Here is a 16755-nt window from a genome sequence, read left to right on the forward strand (position 1 = left end):
TACAGTTACTAAAGCTTGCAAACAAATCAAACAAATGTGATGAACTGCATTCGTATCTACATTCTACAGTACGCTCTAGTACTACAGTCCTTGCAGAAATGCTTCTAGCTGGCAGAAGCTCCTCGTTCTAGGCAAGCTGCGATTGTACAGTGCAACCAGGGTGGAGTCCAGCACTGATCCACATTCAAAGGTTCCACAAGTGACGTATGCAGAGAGACTCAGAACACCACCAGCTTAGCAGAGCCCAGCCAAAGGCTCTTTTCTGTTCTAGATTTCCATAAAATGGGAAAACATCTGATTTTCCAATCATATGGAAAACAGAAGATTGACATCTGGGAAAATGGAGGATTGATAATGTCACTGAAGTGCGGCTTGGAGTCAAAAGGAATCGGCTGGTCCACTGAAGACCTGCCAGAGGCTTCGCACTTTATTTTATTGTTGTAACACAACGTGTGTGATGACAAACCTCAGCAAGCATAAAGATGTAACACATAGTAGCAAATATAAATATGATAGCTACACGAGAAATTCATGGGAAGCCAAACTCCCTTAACCAAATGCACATGTGTACCCGGTGAACCTATCAAATTTAACCATGCCAATTCATTTAACTCTTTCCATTCCAGCTTTTTGGCCAAGGTCAGTGGGATGCAAACATCACTAAATTAAACATGTACATTGTTACATATATAACACATAAACAGTGCTACAAATACACAATGTCATTATACACAATGTGACTCCTGTCACATGCATCATAAAAATGGCACCATATAAAAATATTGGTGATCATAACCTGTTTCTGGACCTGTTTTATACCAAAACTGTAAAAATTATTGGTCAACAACACCTGTAAGCGCAGCAGCAGTGTTGCCAGGCAATTTACACTCTACACAGAGTCAGTGAATCATATAAAGTCAACTGCACTTCAGGATCAGCTATCAGTGGCTTCCCCTTCAACAAAACGCCCAGACTGGAACATGGTGTTTGGTTCCACTTCCAGGAATTGCTCCACTTTGATTCTGGACAGTGAGGAATTTAGACAATAGAGTACAAGTGCGTGGGTAGGGGCAGGGGGGGGGGGGGGGGGGGGTCGTTGGGGTGTTGGAATGATTAAAACAAAACTCTATCCCACACTACTGTAAGGGGTACGTCCACCAGCTGTCTAGCCCAGACCAGCACTCTTACTGCACGATGCTGGTGTGTCTTTGTGTGAAGCTGTGTCGCGTGGTCAAGGCTTCTGGTGTTTTCTCTAAGGTGCGTTGATTAGAAGACCAGGAGAAATAAGGATGCAGTGGCGTATATATTACATTCACTGCGTGGTAACAAGGCCATGCTCTCTTACAACAAAGTAAAACCATATCTACAACAAGTATCTCTTTCGGTTAAGCTACAATGTAATTGTCATAACCATAACAAGCCTGCAAATGACAGGAAGTAGACGCAAGTGATGAGGTAAACAATGTTTATTAGGTGAAAGGCAAAGAAAATAACGGGGCAGAGAGCAAAAACACAAAGAGCAAATACCACAAATGAAAACTTGACTAAGGCCCAAGACACTGAATCAAGTATTAACACAAGGGAACTTTGTAAAGGATGCAGGTAAGGGCCTTCGGGTGCGGAACGGCCAGTGATGCAGAACGCTGGAGACCACCAGAGAGTGCAGCAGGGGGCGTGACAAGGCCATAGCAGGGGGCGTGGCCATTACAAAAACAAAAGCTATTTGTGTGCTTACATGGCTTGTGTTAACATGTGTTTTTTTCTGTTGCTACTTGTAACTGTCTTAGCCAAGGCTCTGTTGCAAAGGAGGAAAAGAAGAGGACAGATAAATAAACAAGATCGCTGGAAAACCCAGTGAAAGCACAAGACAAGAGTCTACCATTTGACATTCTGTACTGGGAGTGTGAAACGCAAAAGGAGAAAGAGAGGCCACTTTTGTTCAGTTGTCTCGACAGCACTGGGCTGTCCTAGTGGTGGTGGAGGAAGGGGTTGCCTCTTCTACGGCTTTCAAGACAGAAGCGCTAATGCGACACATTTTTGGTGTGATGCGGCCAAACATGGCACACAGACAGAGAGAAACGTAAGCTTGGCTGGGTTTTAAAGGAGCTCCAGCCCTCATTCCAGAGTACGCTGCTTGTCTCGCCAAGACTGTGATGGTGAATTGTGAGAACTACCTCAAAGACAAACGGCAAAAGAGGACGGAGGCTGAGCCAGACCTCGATGTTCAGAGGAGAAGGCAGAGTGCAGGTATCAAGCCAGGATTGTGCCTTGAGTTTTGGTCCAGTAAATCATACCGGTTAATGATGAGAGAATCTGCATGAACATCAGTGAGACAGCAGTGGGATGCTGAACTTGTTAGCAGTATTATTTCAGAATTGTTATATTCCAGAGATTTTTATATTGGCCGTAGTTAGAAAAAGCATATTTTAGATGTCTCTAATAATAATGTACAAAAAAGACATCTTGGGAACATAAAGCTATTACAAACCCATAACATAAAGGAGAACTGAAGCATTCACACATTCTAGACACAAATTATAAAACTAACTTCAGTGTCAGTAGTGTGTGTGTGTGTGTGTGTGTGTGTGTGTGTGTGTGTGTGTGTGTGTGTGTGTGTGTATGCAGGGACACCCAAAGAGTCAGGCATGTTCTGCTGCAGCCAACCAGACATGCTGAGACAGGAAATAAAAAGGGCAGGGGAGCAGTTGATGGATGGATGGATGGATGGATGGATGGATGGATGAATGGATGAATGGATATATGGATGGATGGATGGATGGATGGAAAAACAAGAGGTGTGCTAACACAAGCAAACAGGACCCCAAGCCTTGCTGTTTAGTCCCGGTTTCCTTTGTTCAGTGTTGTATGAACCCATCTCAGGAAAAGCATCATAAACTCTGGAGGCAGTCAAAGTTCCCATGTCGGGCTCATGTGAGTTAAAGAGGACTGAACAGGCAAAGTCTTTGATTTTAAAGTTTTACACTAAAGGAAAAGCTGAGTAGAAATAGTTCAAAGGGCCAGGCACGTTATGAAGCATCAAGAAAAAAGTCATGCTGTTTCTAACAACCTGCAAATTCTAGCAACCTGCTATGAGCTAGAATGGTCTGCTCAAATTACCTGCTCTGCACACATTTTGACTGAACACAAAAGCATTACCAAGAATCTCTTGATGACATATAACAGCTGTTGTTATCTAAATTCAGTCCTAGAGTCTAAAAACAGTTCAAACAACTTCCATCAATCTTGATAATCACGTACCTAGTTTTCCAGTAGGAAAAGAAAAAAATAAAATAAAATAGGAAAAGCCACAAAGGATTGTCAAAACGTCTTTGGAAAGAAAATAAAATGGCTTATAATAACGTCATTGATCTTCAGAGTGACTCCACACATTTATACTTTTTTCCTGTTTTCAAAGTTGCATGTATGTGTGTGTGTGTGTGTGTGTGTGTGTGTGTGTGTGTTGGGGGGGGAGGTGTACAGGGCAGGTGCATCATGTTTACAAGATGTAATTGAAGAAAGAAGGGATAGGGGAAATGCTTTTATAATAAGCTGTATTATACTAAAACGGGGTGGAGAGGACGCAGCTGTCTGGCACACGTCCCTCTTCACCCCCGTCTCACGGTCCCTCTCTCTCCTCTCGCAGGGACAGGACAAGCTCCCTCTCTCTGGCCTTGTCCTTGGTAACTAGCTCACACACACATTTGAGCTTTCCACATTTGTGATGATTTTTTCCTTAATTTCTGAATACCTTTGTCTATGCTCTAAAAAAGCAACAATTCTAAAATGTTTTTCATCTTCAATCTCTCAGTGCCTTCACTGTCTTGTCTTTTGTCTGGGCTTTTATTCCCGTCATTTATTTATAAATTCATTATTTGTCAATCTCTAACCTCATCTCTTCTCTACTTCACATGGCTGTGATGCCATTTTAACTAGCTTTTATTCCTCTTCTGTTTCTCCAATGTTTTAACTCACCTTAGTGCTGTCAGTCCTGTATCAGCTGGCCTAATGACTACAGATAATGCTGACAGTGTCCCTCCAAGAAGATAAATGAGGCTCTGTGTGTGTGTGTGTGTGTGTGTGTGTGTGTGTGTGTGTGTGTGTGTGTGTGTGTGATAGTGAGAGAGAGAGTCTGATGCTGATTCTGTGCGTCTCACATTGGTTACAGCACACCAAGACAGCGTGTCCAGTTGGAGAGTTCTTCTCTCAACCTGCACACCGCCCACCCCACAAACCCCACATCCATCCCCAACCCACCCCAAGACCTGCTGCCAGATTTTGTGCTATGGTCACACATTTTCCACCTGTTACTAATGTAATTGAAACCTGTACTATAATTCTCCATTTGAGAAGTTTGCAAAAAGAAAGGCAGAAGAAAGAGTGAGGGAGACAGCGACCGAAATGGGACAAACATCCCATTGGAAGCCTGCACACAGAGTTCTGCAAGAGTATCCACAGAGTCCAGGGGAGCTGACCAAACAGAGCGTGGCAGATTTAGGCCAGTACCCCCTATTACTCTGCACTGAAAAAAGAAGAGCTGAATTCTGGAATGACTTTAAACAGTAACCCCAGCTACTACGGTCTCAAAACCCTAAAAGGCCCAGAGATGAACCCTGAAACAGGTCCTCTAATTCAGCTGTCGCCCTCTCACACGCTAACAGCATTAACATGGCAGACAGACAACCCCAGGACTACCACACCCTTCCTCTGAGAATTCAACCCACAGTAATCAAGACATAAAGAGAAAGCTACCTGATTCATTGGACTGAAATAAAACGGAAGCCTGAGGGAGCTTCAGTGCTGCCCGTCCCTCCACAGAGAATACACACTGGCAGATTATATGAACACGCTGACTAATAACAGACAAGAAGCCAGAGCAGGTGCAGAGTAACCACAGCCTGGCACTAAAGACAGGCAGACACAGGGACACCTGGCCGCCCAAACCACAACTCCTCTGTGCCCGCTGTAGTCAAGCCGCAGTGGAGACACAGCTATGCTTCCTCACGGTTTGTAGCCGCCATACACAACTAGGGGACACCAGAGGATGAGTGTCTGCAATCTTCACCACAAAACACTTGTTTGTCACATAGTTTGAATAAGTCATCAGTGATGCGTGACATGACATTAGTACAGGCTACATACTTTTTGCATGTGTGTGTATATATAAATAGTACATGTATACACATTACAGTATGTATACTCTACAGCAGGAGTGGCCACCCTGCAGCTTTGCCTGGTTTCATGTGGCTCCCCAGCCGGTCCACACTCTCACCTGCACTAACGGTGTGTGCTGTGGCCCGGTTACCTCATCAGCTCTGAGGGCGACACACTGCTACATCTTCATGCTGCGCGGTTTGTTTACAAGCCTAGCGAGCCGCTAATACTTTTAAAACCGGCGTAGTGGAAAACACGCATTTGACTGTCTTCACACGCTCACACGAGTTACTAATTCGATCGATCGATCGCGATATAATACTTATTTTTTGTCCATTATACCCCCCCCCCCCCCCCCCCCCCAACAATTTACACTCGCCTCTTCCGGTCGACAATCTACACCCGTCAACAATTTACATGCCCATGTATGATGTGGCTCTTTGCCGTAACACAGTAAAAAAAAAAGTGGCTCTTGGTCTCTGACGGGTTGGCCACCCCTGTAGGGTACTGCTGTTTGCCACTATGTTCATCATCTGTATTTAAATATTCCTGCTTGCTTTCTTCTGTTTATGAGAAATGCTTTGGCAATACAATATGATTTAGTCATGCCAAAGAAGCTCATTTAAATTGAAATTGAAACTGTGTGTGTGTGTGTGTGTGTGTGTGTGTGTGTGGTGTGTGTGTGTGTGCGTGCGTGTGTGTGTGTAAGAGAGATAGAGAGAGAGAGAGAAAGAAAGATATATTAGAAAAAAGGACCCATTGTGATTGCATTATTTTTTTTATTGTGTTCATTCTTATGCCATTTGCCTTTAAGAAAGCCACTTGCTTCATCTGTATTGATTAGCCGCCATGGTCTATAATGGATTCGACCCGTTTGTTTTCTTGCTTGAATTGCATTTCTATTGTTTTGTTTGTGTTTTGATGTTTCCTTTATTCAAGCAGGCAGAAACGGGCCCTCCAGGGGCCGACAAACAAAGAAAGATGATTGGCTAATTAGAGCCATTACCCTCAGCTTTGTACACAGTTGAAGGTATGGAGAGGGATATCTTACATGGCTCCTCTTACTACACAGAAACAAAGGTCTGAAGAAAAAGACAGAGAGAGAGACAGAGAGAAAGAGAGAGGGAGAGAAAGAGAGAGAGCACGTGAGGCAGCTAAAGCACAGAGAGAACAAAAAGAAGACTCCCAAACAAACTTACGAAACAAGCTCTTTGAAGAGAAACACGACTGGGAGAAATGCCATCTGGGTTTAGTTTCTTATGAGAGAAAGAGAGACAGACAGTGGGAAAGAAAGAAAGAAAAGGGTGAGAGAAAAAAAGTGAGAAGACAAGAGTGGAGAACAAGAGAAAGAGAGTGGGGAGGAGATGAATGGGTGAGCACGCTGCCACTTCTCCAGTGAGGTTTTAAATATTGCTGACTAGAGGGTGCATGCACTCAATAATGAATAATAAATGCCGCCTCAGAAAAGCACGTTCTCATATCATTTTTAGCGTGTGGTTCATACCTGAGGGCATCCATGTCCCTTCCCTAATAAAGGAATATTTTGGTGAAGAGGCAGTGATGCCTCCAGCCCTGTCAATTCATCCAGCAAGTCTAAGGATGGGACCTTTCTCTCGACATGGATCATTTAGGAGAGGCCTGAAGGTGAGGCAGACGTGCTGGTTACCACACTCAGACGCTGCTCAGGCCTGACAACGGGCTTTTATTGAGTCCTGCCTGGGCAACGCACAGGAAGGCACGTTTATTTACACAGCATTCACACATGCTTCAAATCAAGATGCTTCATAAATAAAAGACAAGCTTCACTGACAATTGGTTTAAATAGATAAACTAAAGTTAATTCAACATATACAAGTAGAAGTATAATACATGTAATAATTGTTTAGTGTACACACACCCACACAGACACACATAATAATTAAATGTTTAGAGAGTGTATGCCCCCACCCCCCACCCTCCACACACACACACATAAATGTCAGAGTCAGACCCACAAACATTTCCTTTCTCCACTCAGTATTTTCACACAGAGAGGCAAAGAAGACAAAAGAGAAGCACAGAGCTGTGGTCTTCAAGCTGCTCTGCTGACTGGGAACGGCACACCGATAGAGGTGCTGATGGGAAATACCCTTTGCTGCTCTTGCTGGGGGGTGGAGTTTAATAACTATGCCACTTATTTCACAGTCTCTCTAGTGGAGAGACAGCAGGGTCTCTGCTGCCCTGTCTCTCCTACTTCTCTTTATTCTCTCACTTTGCTTTAGGAATCTGAATCAACTGCATCGACACTGAATCAACTGAATCATCTCTTCATACTGGGGGGGGCCTATGTGTTGTTTTCACTGTTTAATATTTATTATGTAAAAGTTTATTTTCTGACCCTTGTGTTTCCTTGTTGCTTTGGGGTTTTTTTTGTGTTAGTGATTTCTCAGTACATTCTCAGACTGTCACACACGCTCAACACACACCCACCCACACACACACACACACACACACTGTCTCGCCAACGCTGCAGGGCGCACCCTAAATAAGCAGTCTCGGGCCCAGCAGCAGTAGTGTAATTAAGGGAGTCGTGCTGGTGGCAGACATACCCCCCCTTCCCCATTATCTCCATCATCCCCAGCCTCCACCAATCACCTCTTCAAGCTAATTAAACGATTCATCAAGTCACTACCAGCTACCGGCAGCCTGGCAGCCCATATTAGAGTCAAGAGGTGATGAGACGGGTGGGGCGATGGGAGGAGAGGAGGTGTGGGAGATGGGAGGAGAGGAGGTGTGGGAGATGGGAGGAGAGGAGGTGTGGGAGATGGGAGGAGAGGAGGTGTGGGAGATGGCAGGAGGGAACAGAAAGACTACAGAGAGGAAGGAAGAGGGATTCACACCATGGTCTCTGATTCAGGATGAGGTGTAATAGTGTAGAAGTGAGGGGAAGAAAAAGAAATGGAATTGTCATTCATTATTGTATAGGTGAGCTGAATTGCTTATAAGCTGCTTATAAGGTGGTTAAGTATATGTATTTAACCACCTCATAAGCAATTCAGTGCGCATATATATATATATATATATATATATATATATATATATATATATATATATATATATATATATATACACACACACACACACACACACACACACACACGTGTGCACTGTCTGTCTATGTATTTATTTAGCTGTCTGTCTATGTTTTTATTTATTTATTACAGATGAGACCATCCTAAAGGTTACTGAAGATGGCTCATATGCTCAAAATATATATATATAAGCTCCAGATGTCTTCAGTAGCCTATTAGCCCATATTATACATAGACAGACAGGCAGACTTACAGACAGACAGACATCTACTAAATTCCATAAATATAACCTAGGGAGATGTGTGCATTTGTGTAATATATGGAATACATTCTCCTCATGTAAGACCTAAGATGAGGCCTGAATTCATCTGTAGAAGAGGCTCAGTTTTCAGACACCAGTACACAATGTAGAATCCGTGGGAGGGTTGTCCTAATGCACCTATAGTAAATGTCGCAAAAAGGTTGAACTCCATTACATAATTGTATGTCACAAAGCCCAATCAGCTAAATGCTTTTACTGACAGATTTTTATACACACACACACACACACACACACACACACACACACACACACACACACACACACACACACACACACACACACACAAACCCCTCTAATTCAGACTAGTCTGGAACTACAGGGAGGGGGGCATACAATTAGCTGTAAAGAGCCTTCATAAATATTCAGCGGGTGAGCAGGGGGGCAGTTGAATGGTCAGAGGGCTGGTAGTCATAGATACCCAGACACGGGGCCCTGCCCTGGCACTTACACACATTAGTGCCGAGAGCAGACGTCAAGGCGCTGAACGCAATTAGATCTCTTTCTTTCTGAATTAGGGCTAGCTTCAAGGTTAACTGGAATGTGTTTCATGATGGCAGTAACATTGAAATTAGATAAGGCTACAGTTCAGACTCACCTATGTATGTATAAAGAAAGTAAAGCCATTCAGCCAGTGGGCCTTGAGGTAAGTCAGGCTATGAATAGTAATACGTAAAGTAAAAGGAAACAGAGGGCCACTGCACTTTTATTGAAAACATAAACCATGACCTTGAAAATATAAACCTCAGCTATGTATTACGCCGTGACAGTTAAGGTGCCATTTCGGACAAATTGAGTTATCGCTATACAGTACGAGGTTTAAATGTTGTTGAGGCGCGGTACAGGAACTTTCCGGCACGTTCTGAAGTAGATGAATGGATCTCATTATTCTAAGATGACTATGTGTCATCTCATCTGAATTCAATTTGTCTCCAGTAGGTGCACAGTGAGACCTTGTGAATCTATAGTCTCTATGGTGACAGCTGGTGATGATGCTACTGCTGCTACCTTTGTCACTGTTAAGCCTGAAGAGACATTTGGCATTTCATTTTGCTGTTCAGAAGTCAGATCTATGCTTATATCTCCTGAGACCTTATCAGTAATAACCCTTGTAATGTTTTAGAACAGTACCTGAATGTTTTAATGGTTAGAACAAAATTTCAAATGTTTTGTAGGTAAAATAAAACAACTCGCTTTAATGACAGGAACAACAGAGAATAAGAGCTTGTTAGACTTGTAAGAGGAGGAGCTAAGGAGCTACTGAATAAAGGCCATCAACAAATATTATGATGCTTACATACGTACATACTGTATATGTGTGTGTGTGTGTGTGTGTGTGTGTGTGTGTGTGTGTGTGTGTGTGTGCATGTGTGCGTGTGTTTGTGTGCATGTGGGTGTGGGAGGGTGTAGGTATCACTTATACAGCAATTAGCTCACACCTCATTAGTTTTAAACACTTGTTTTAAAACTAAAATTAATTATGCAATCGTGCAGCAGAGATGTTATGTATGGCGCACTAGGTATCAACGTCTTGTTTTCATGGCCATGCAGGAACTGGTGCTTGTCTGTAAGGGAAAAGTGAGGACGGCATTCAAAAGCAAATGAGGCGACGAACCCTGAAGGTGAGAGAGCTGGCAGGCAGTGTGAAAGTGCAGCCACAAATACTCCAAAGCACGTGTGCGATAGTGCCGCGAAAGGCAAAGCATCCCCTACTAATAGAGCCTTATTCCAAAGACGAATGTGGCACCAGGCACTGTCATATGTAAGGAAAGGGACATGCATAATTCATTAGCGTAATGCACTAACGGAGGTGAGCTATTACGGACCCTGGGCGACAAGCGCAAAGCCAGAGCCCGATTCCCAATAATATGGACATACACACTGGGAGAAGTACTGGACATGGGCCATGAATTATTAATAAGTGTTATGACTTCAGCGGAAGGTGAGAAGAAACTGGAGGCAGATAAATGACATTATGAGGGTAGTCGACTGGGGTTTAATTTGGTCATCTTTCAAAGTATACAGGAGTTTGGCATGGGCAGTGCCCTGCTGAGGAGGACCAGGGGAGAGAGGTGGATGCTCGTTCTAAAGCTGTCTGACAGGCATGCAGAGCTGGCAGTGAAATCGTTTGCCACTCCGTGTGAGTTCTCCGGCACAGAGAGATTTCCAGTGCCCGCTCCTGCCCTTGGACACTACTGAAGTTATCACTTCTTGGATAATAACTTTCCCATTCCTGCCTTTCTGTCATGATGTCTCTCATGACCTTGTGAATATCTCAAAGACATGCCATCGACCCGGCAAGCAGCCTCAGTACATTTTTGTCAGGGGACAAACATGTCGGGAGTTTTCATTAACTGAGAGGGCTAGGAGAGCCTGAAGTGGACTGTTTTCCAAAGTCAAGGAGGAAGTGGTTAAAAAAACCATGTCAGCTAGGCTGTGGGTCCCTGAAGTGGATCCTGATGATCTTGTGTGTGCGATAATCATGTCAAAACTCTTCCTGAAAGAGGAGTGGTCACGTACTGTGTGTTTATTTTTGGAGCAGGATATAGGCTTGAAGCCCAATCTCATTACTGTTTTCAACAAGCCCCAACAACAGTAGTCACCGAAAGGTCAATTGTAGGAAAAGGGAGAGAAATGTTGTGGGTGAGGAGGGCATATTTTTCAACCTGGAACACACCTGCCTTGGCAAGCACACTGTCAAGTTAAAGCGGTTTCCTTAGTGAACTTTCCCGCTGCTTCCGTTCCAACTCAATAACAATACTACAACCCACTCTCCAATCAAACTGAAGCTGTTGCAAACGACTGAAGTGCAAATATGAGCATAACGGCCTTTTGAGCGGACACGTGGAAGCTCTTACCCAGATTGGAGGAGGCCCTGCCTTCAGCTGCCCGGTCTTTCAGCTGCTCCGCCATGTTCAGCTGCTGCTCGTGGTAGCGCTTGGCTCGCTCCAGATCCTGCATGCACCGGGCGGCGTGGCCCAGCCCGGCGTAAGCCCTCATCTCTATGGCCTTCTCCTCCAGCTCCTGAGCCAGTTCCAGGACACGTGTGTGGTAGGACATGGCTTTGTCAAAGTTCCTGTGATAATGATAGGCGCTCCCCAGGTTGCTATATGCCCGAGACTCCTCGCGCTTGTTCTCCAGGTCCTTGGCGATGGTGAGGTGCTGATCGTGGCACTGGACAGCATTGTCAAAGTCACCCATAGCGATGTAGACAGCCCCCATATTTCCCAGCTCGCGTGCCTCTGACAACTGGTCCTTAGACTGTTTGGCCAGCAAAACGGCCTGCTTGTGGCTGGCCAGCGCATTAGGGTAGTCGCCGATGGCGGTGTAGACATGGCCCAGGCTACACAGTGCCAAGGATGCGGCCTAGGAAGAGAAGCCACACACAATGTCAATTAAGGACCTGGCAAAGAACACATATGACCTACATTACAGTACACTAGCTGAGGATGCTGTGAGCTATTACAACCATTTTACTTACTAACAACCCATGAGGTATTTCATGTGAAGAAAATATGTTGGCACAAGATTAAAAAAAGACTTTCCAGATCTCCGCAGGAGAATTCGGTGAAGGGACCAGACAGCAACCACATACATTTCAAATCTTTTTAAATTACCCACTTGGGGCGGAGGAGGTGCACTCCTATATTGATAAACACAGCAGCAATGAAGTTTCAAAGATGTCAGTTAGTAGAAACCAAAACTTGGTTAATCAGGTAGAGATTTTTTTTTTAATTGCATTGAAGAATCACTCTGCTGTCTTTGTTGATGGGGAGTCAGTACAAGAGCTGAGGAAAGATTTTCATTTACACCGGTCAGTGCATTCGGGCTTCAATTGAAATCTCAAGTCATACTGTATGCTATTTATAGCCACAGACCAATCTGTATAGCTTCTGCAGCTAATACGGTCAAAAAGTGGGTACTAATAAGCAAGAATGTGTACATTCACAAACTTAAATCTTGTGGTGATCATGGCTAGACTATATGTTGTTTATCTTTTAGATCAACAGCTGGGGTTTCAGGACAGCTGGGGTTGGACGACAACTGCTCCAGAGAAAGCCTCGGAAATGAAGACTTTGGACAAATACCAGGTAAAACAGACAGTCTTTCTGGGAAACATAGACTAGCTTGTTCATTGTCTGTTCACTGAAATATTACCATACAATAAATGCTAGAAAGCTAACACAGGAGTGTTTTACAACAACATATTACAGGAAATACGGCCATCACATGTACAACCAGATGAGTCCCATTACAAGTTATGATTTTATTTTTTTTTCATAAAATTTAAGAAAGGTTCTATGAGCAAAACAGCACTATGGCTGTCACTATGAAACGTCTACACATTTACATATTCCCAGCATTTGACAAACTGTTATCTACAGTGACATACATATAGAGATTTAATGTATGACTTGATAAGATAAATATTTTATGTGGCTAAATATTTTAAAGTACATGATTCCTTGCACCCGCATGTAAATAACTCGATCTTTTATGTTGCTAATCTCAAACGCACTACGGTAAACAGATTACATAAAAAAAGATCCATCAGACAACATGCACATTTTTCCATTCATTTTGCAGGCTTCATGAAACCTGGAACCAATTACTTACACCAATAAGGACTTCCAGCAGTGTGCTGTACTTAAAAGGCTTGAAATAACATTACACAGCCCAAAGCTGGCAATTACCCCTCGTCACAACTCGTTTCATGTTTTCCTGATACTGTATCTCAGGCAGTTCAATTATGTGTGCCTTCTGAACACATGCCACATTGACTAAGCCTATGCCACTCCCTAAGCAAACAACAAACAACAACAACAACAACAATTTAAAAAGTACTGGTAAACGGGACTTTTTGCAGCTCCTCCACCTCCTTCTGGACCTTCACGCTGCTGAGCTGAGCTCTGCTTCCCAAACCAGCAACAATAGGTTCACGAAATTTAGGGCGTACTCACACTAGGCTCTGTGATCCGGGCCCGGGCACGGTTGCCTGCCGAAGCACGGTTCGTTTGGCTAGTGTGAGCGCTCCAACCGTGCCCGGGCCCGGATCAGTTAACCGTGCTCGGGCCCGCTTTGAAGAGGTGGGCCAGGGCACGATTCATGTGGACTCGGGCACGGTTCGCTTCTAGTGTGAGCGCTATCCGTGCCCGGGCCCGCTTGGTGCCTCGTCTGATTGGTTCGCTGGAACTCAAACATGACATCAGTGATGCGACGCTCACGTTAAACAGTCATAGCGGCAAAGCGATTAGCAGACAATCGTTGTGTTAAATTATCGATAAATCTGTGCTTGCACCGTGTTTCTGCACTCCCAAAACGACTCCAAAAATACAATAAAAAGAGAATCGTGAACTCTATAGTGTTGTGCGAGCGCGCTTTTTTCCAAATAAAGCGGCGTTGTGATGACGTAAGCGTGCTCGGGCCGGGTTGCTGAAGCGAGTGTGAGTGCAGGCCAGCGGGGGAGTGGGGAGGGGGGATAACCGGGCCCCAGCACGGAACAAGCAAACCGTGCCTAGTGTGAGTACGCCCTTAGTAAAGATGTTACACAAGACGTCTTCAATTGAATACCACACTTTCTAATTTGGTTTTGGTAGACATAGATGGCTGAAATCTGTCACTTTTGGTATAGTATTTACTATAGTATTGTACATAAACCCAAACTATCACCTTGACAGTGTGTGTTTTATTCATTAAAATAAACACACAGCACTCACAAATTTTGTGAAAGGATTTCTCTCATTTAGAGCTATTTGAAAGTTGCCACTAGATAGATGTAGTTGGCTGTATGAGTGATTCACAGAAGGAAATCAACACTCTCTCCTCAGGAATGAATGAACTTCACGGCAAAGTTTTTACTATGTGATTTACCTCATTGTCCTCAAGAATCCTCCCTGTATCTCATTACATCAGTGCACATGGACATCATTTTGTTTACATGGCTCAACCCATCTCCAGCTCATTTGATTAATCCAGCTGTCAGTATCTATAAACTGTAGATGAACTGCTGGCCTTTATCGGCATTACTTTCCTGCTGAGGGGCTCCTAATGTAAGTTAAACAAGGCCGGGGCTCATCAGGGCTGTACGAGAGAAGAGAGGGCTTCAAGAGCCCAGTGGAGACACTTACAAAAGTAAACAGTGTTTGAGGAGTTTGAATCAGACCTTTATTTTATCTGCTGATTTCCTGTTATCTTCTCCAGTCTTTTTTCAAGACTTGGCTTTTTGCTAGTCCCTTTTTGTATCGAAATAGCAAATGTCCCACAACATCTGAGTAAGCAAAGTAGCTACTGCTTAATCTAGTGTACTCCACATGGATCATACAGTGTTACTCTGATGCAAACATGTGCACAGTAAGTAATGCAGCATTAATGGACTCCATGTGTTGTCTTATTCTGTGAAAAGAACTTCAGCTGACTGGCTTGATGCAATGCAGAAAGCCTCTTAACTGCCTTTGTGTCCAAGTATAACAGATATCACTAACTCATGCTTGTAACTCTCAGCTGGGTGCACATAATACTTCAAGAGGCTACAGTTATGAGAAATGTCCCAGTCACTGATATCTTTTCTGAGCACATACATTTTTCTGAGATATTATCCACCTTGTTCCAAAAAATGTTGAGAATCTTCTCCAGGACTTGTTTGGCTGGTTGTTGAGTGAGCGATTTTCCAGCTTTTCGATCTGATCCGGTAAAGAAAAGATCCCGTCTCATAAATCACTCCATCAGCGTTTGTGCCTTTTCCAGCACGACAAAGGCGGGCTTGCGTAGCGGCAGCGCCGGCGGCTAGGAGCTTAGCCTGCTGCTGTTAGGCACACAAACCCACGTGATCAGCAGGTGTTGGCTAAGGAAGTCATTGAAGCAGGCAAGGTCACACTGAGACAGCAGAAGGAGCAACTGCTTCCCCACTGCTGGGCGAGTTGAGCCAGGAGTCTGGAGAATATTCATCCAATGCTACGATATCCCAGTGGAGAGCATTGCGCTTGCTAGCACTAACAACTGGCTTCATCAGACTTGGCTTTGGAGCTGCCTGCAGCTGTCTCACTGATTATAAAAGCAGCCATAGTTATACAGTTGAGTTTGAGTACAGAATTGCATAAAAAGAGATAGAAAGACTGCTAGGTTTTGTTCCTTTTGATTTCTAATATGCTTGGTATATAGAAGTAAGTCGTTTTTGTGGTAACGCCAGGGTGCCGTAAAAGAGTTGGGTACCAGGGTCTATACAGACCCATGGGGACTGCAGTATGAGTACAGGCTGCGTACAGTGGTCCAAGTCTCCGTGTAATCAGATATGGCACTGCACTGGAGCCACGAGTCCAGCTTTATGAACATTCCTTCCCTCCAGCTAAAGAAATTATAAGCGATGATAAACAGGGTTGGCATCATTTGTGGAACTGGTAGAAGTCACCTTGGATGCAGTTTCCCATTTTTAGTAGTGGCCACATTCTTAAACTAGGTTCTTCAAAGTTGAGTTAGCCAAAAAAATAAAAAATGACAGAAAATACATATGTGTCAGTGTCATTTTGAACATGTGCTGTGCTCTTCATAGAATGCAGATGTGTGCTGGCGTCTCACTGGGCTGCTTGGCTCATATATAGTATATATTATTATAGTATATATTATTACAGTATATATGGCTCATATATTATGTTCTATCCTGAGATCAGGGATATCGCTGGCTGGATATCCCAAACAAGCACAGTCTCTACAGGACAAATTTAAAATCAATCGACAAATATGACAATCCATTACCCAACAAAAGAATCCTCAACAGCATCATATCAGCACAATCCAGAGTAAACAAACCTTTATAGCATAAATAAGGGAGGAGTATGACCTATACACCACACCTCACCCAAATGATTTGTAAGGAACACTTGCAATACACTTATGCTAAGCTTAAAAACAAGTTTAAATATGTAAACGCATACAAAGTGATTCAAAGTGTAAATCAAAGTGATTACATGCCCTGTAACCTCAAAAACACAAATTATATGATGATATGATAATAATGATAATTAATGTGCAGAAATGGGAGGGATCAAGTTAAGAGCAACTGAGAGGAAGGATAATAGGATAGACATAGGACAGACAAATGGGGCTGGACGCAAGTGCGGACGGTGCAAAGATTTATTAACAAAACTAATAAACTTACACAGAGCACACAGACCTGACACTAAGAACAATCAAACAACACCAACCATAGGAACCTAATAA

At 43.6% G+C, this 16755-nt stretch overlaps 1 protein-coding gene across 2 annotated transcripts in view; it reads right to left on the reverse strand.

Annotated features, from left to right (window-relative positions):
• The window catches only part of LOC143509160 (tetratricopeptide repeat protein 28-like), a 116312-nt gene that overhangs the window by 21099 nt on the left and 78458 nt on the right, over positions 1 to 16755 (reverse strand). For both annotated transcript variants that reach the window (XM_076997595.1, XM_076997596.1), the window contains exon 5: positions 11400 to 11907. In XM_076997595.1, the coding sequence (XP_076853710.1) occupies positions 11400 to 11907 (508 nt within the window). The remainder of the gene's footprint in view (positions 1 to 11399; positions 11908 to 16755) is intronic.

Source organism: Brachyhypopomus gauderio, chromosome 3 (assembly GCF_052324685.1).
Source record: "Brachyhypopomus gauderio isolate BG-103 chromosome 3, BGAUD_0.2, whole genome shotgun sequence".
NCBI classification, from domain to species: Eukaryota; Metazoa; Chordata; class Actinopteri; order Gymnotiformes; family Hypopomidae; genus Brachyhypopomus; species Brachyhypopomus gauderio.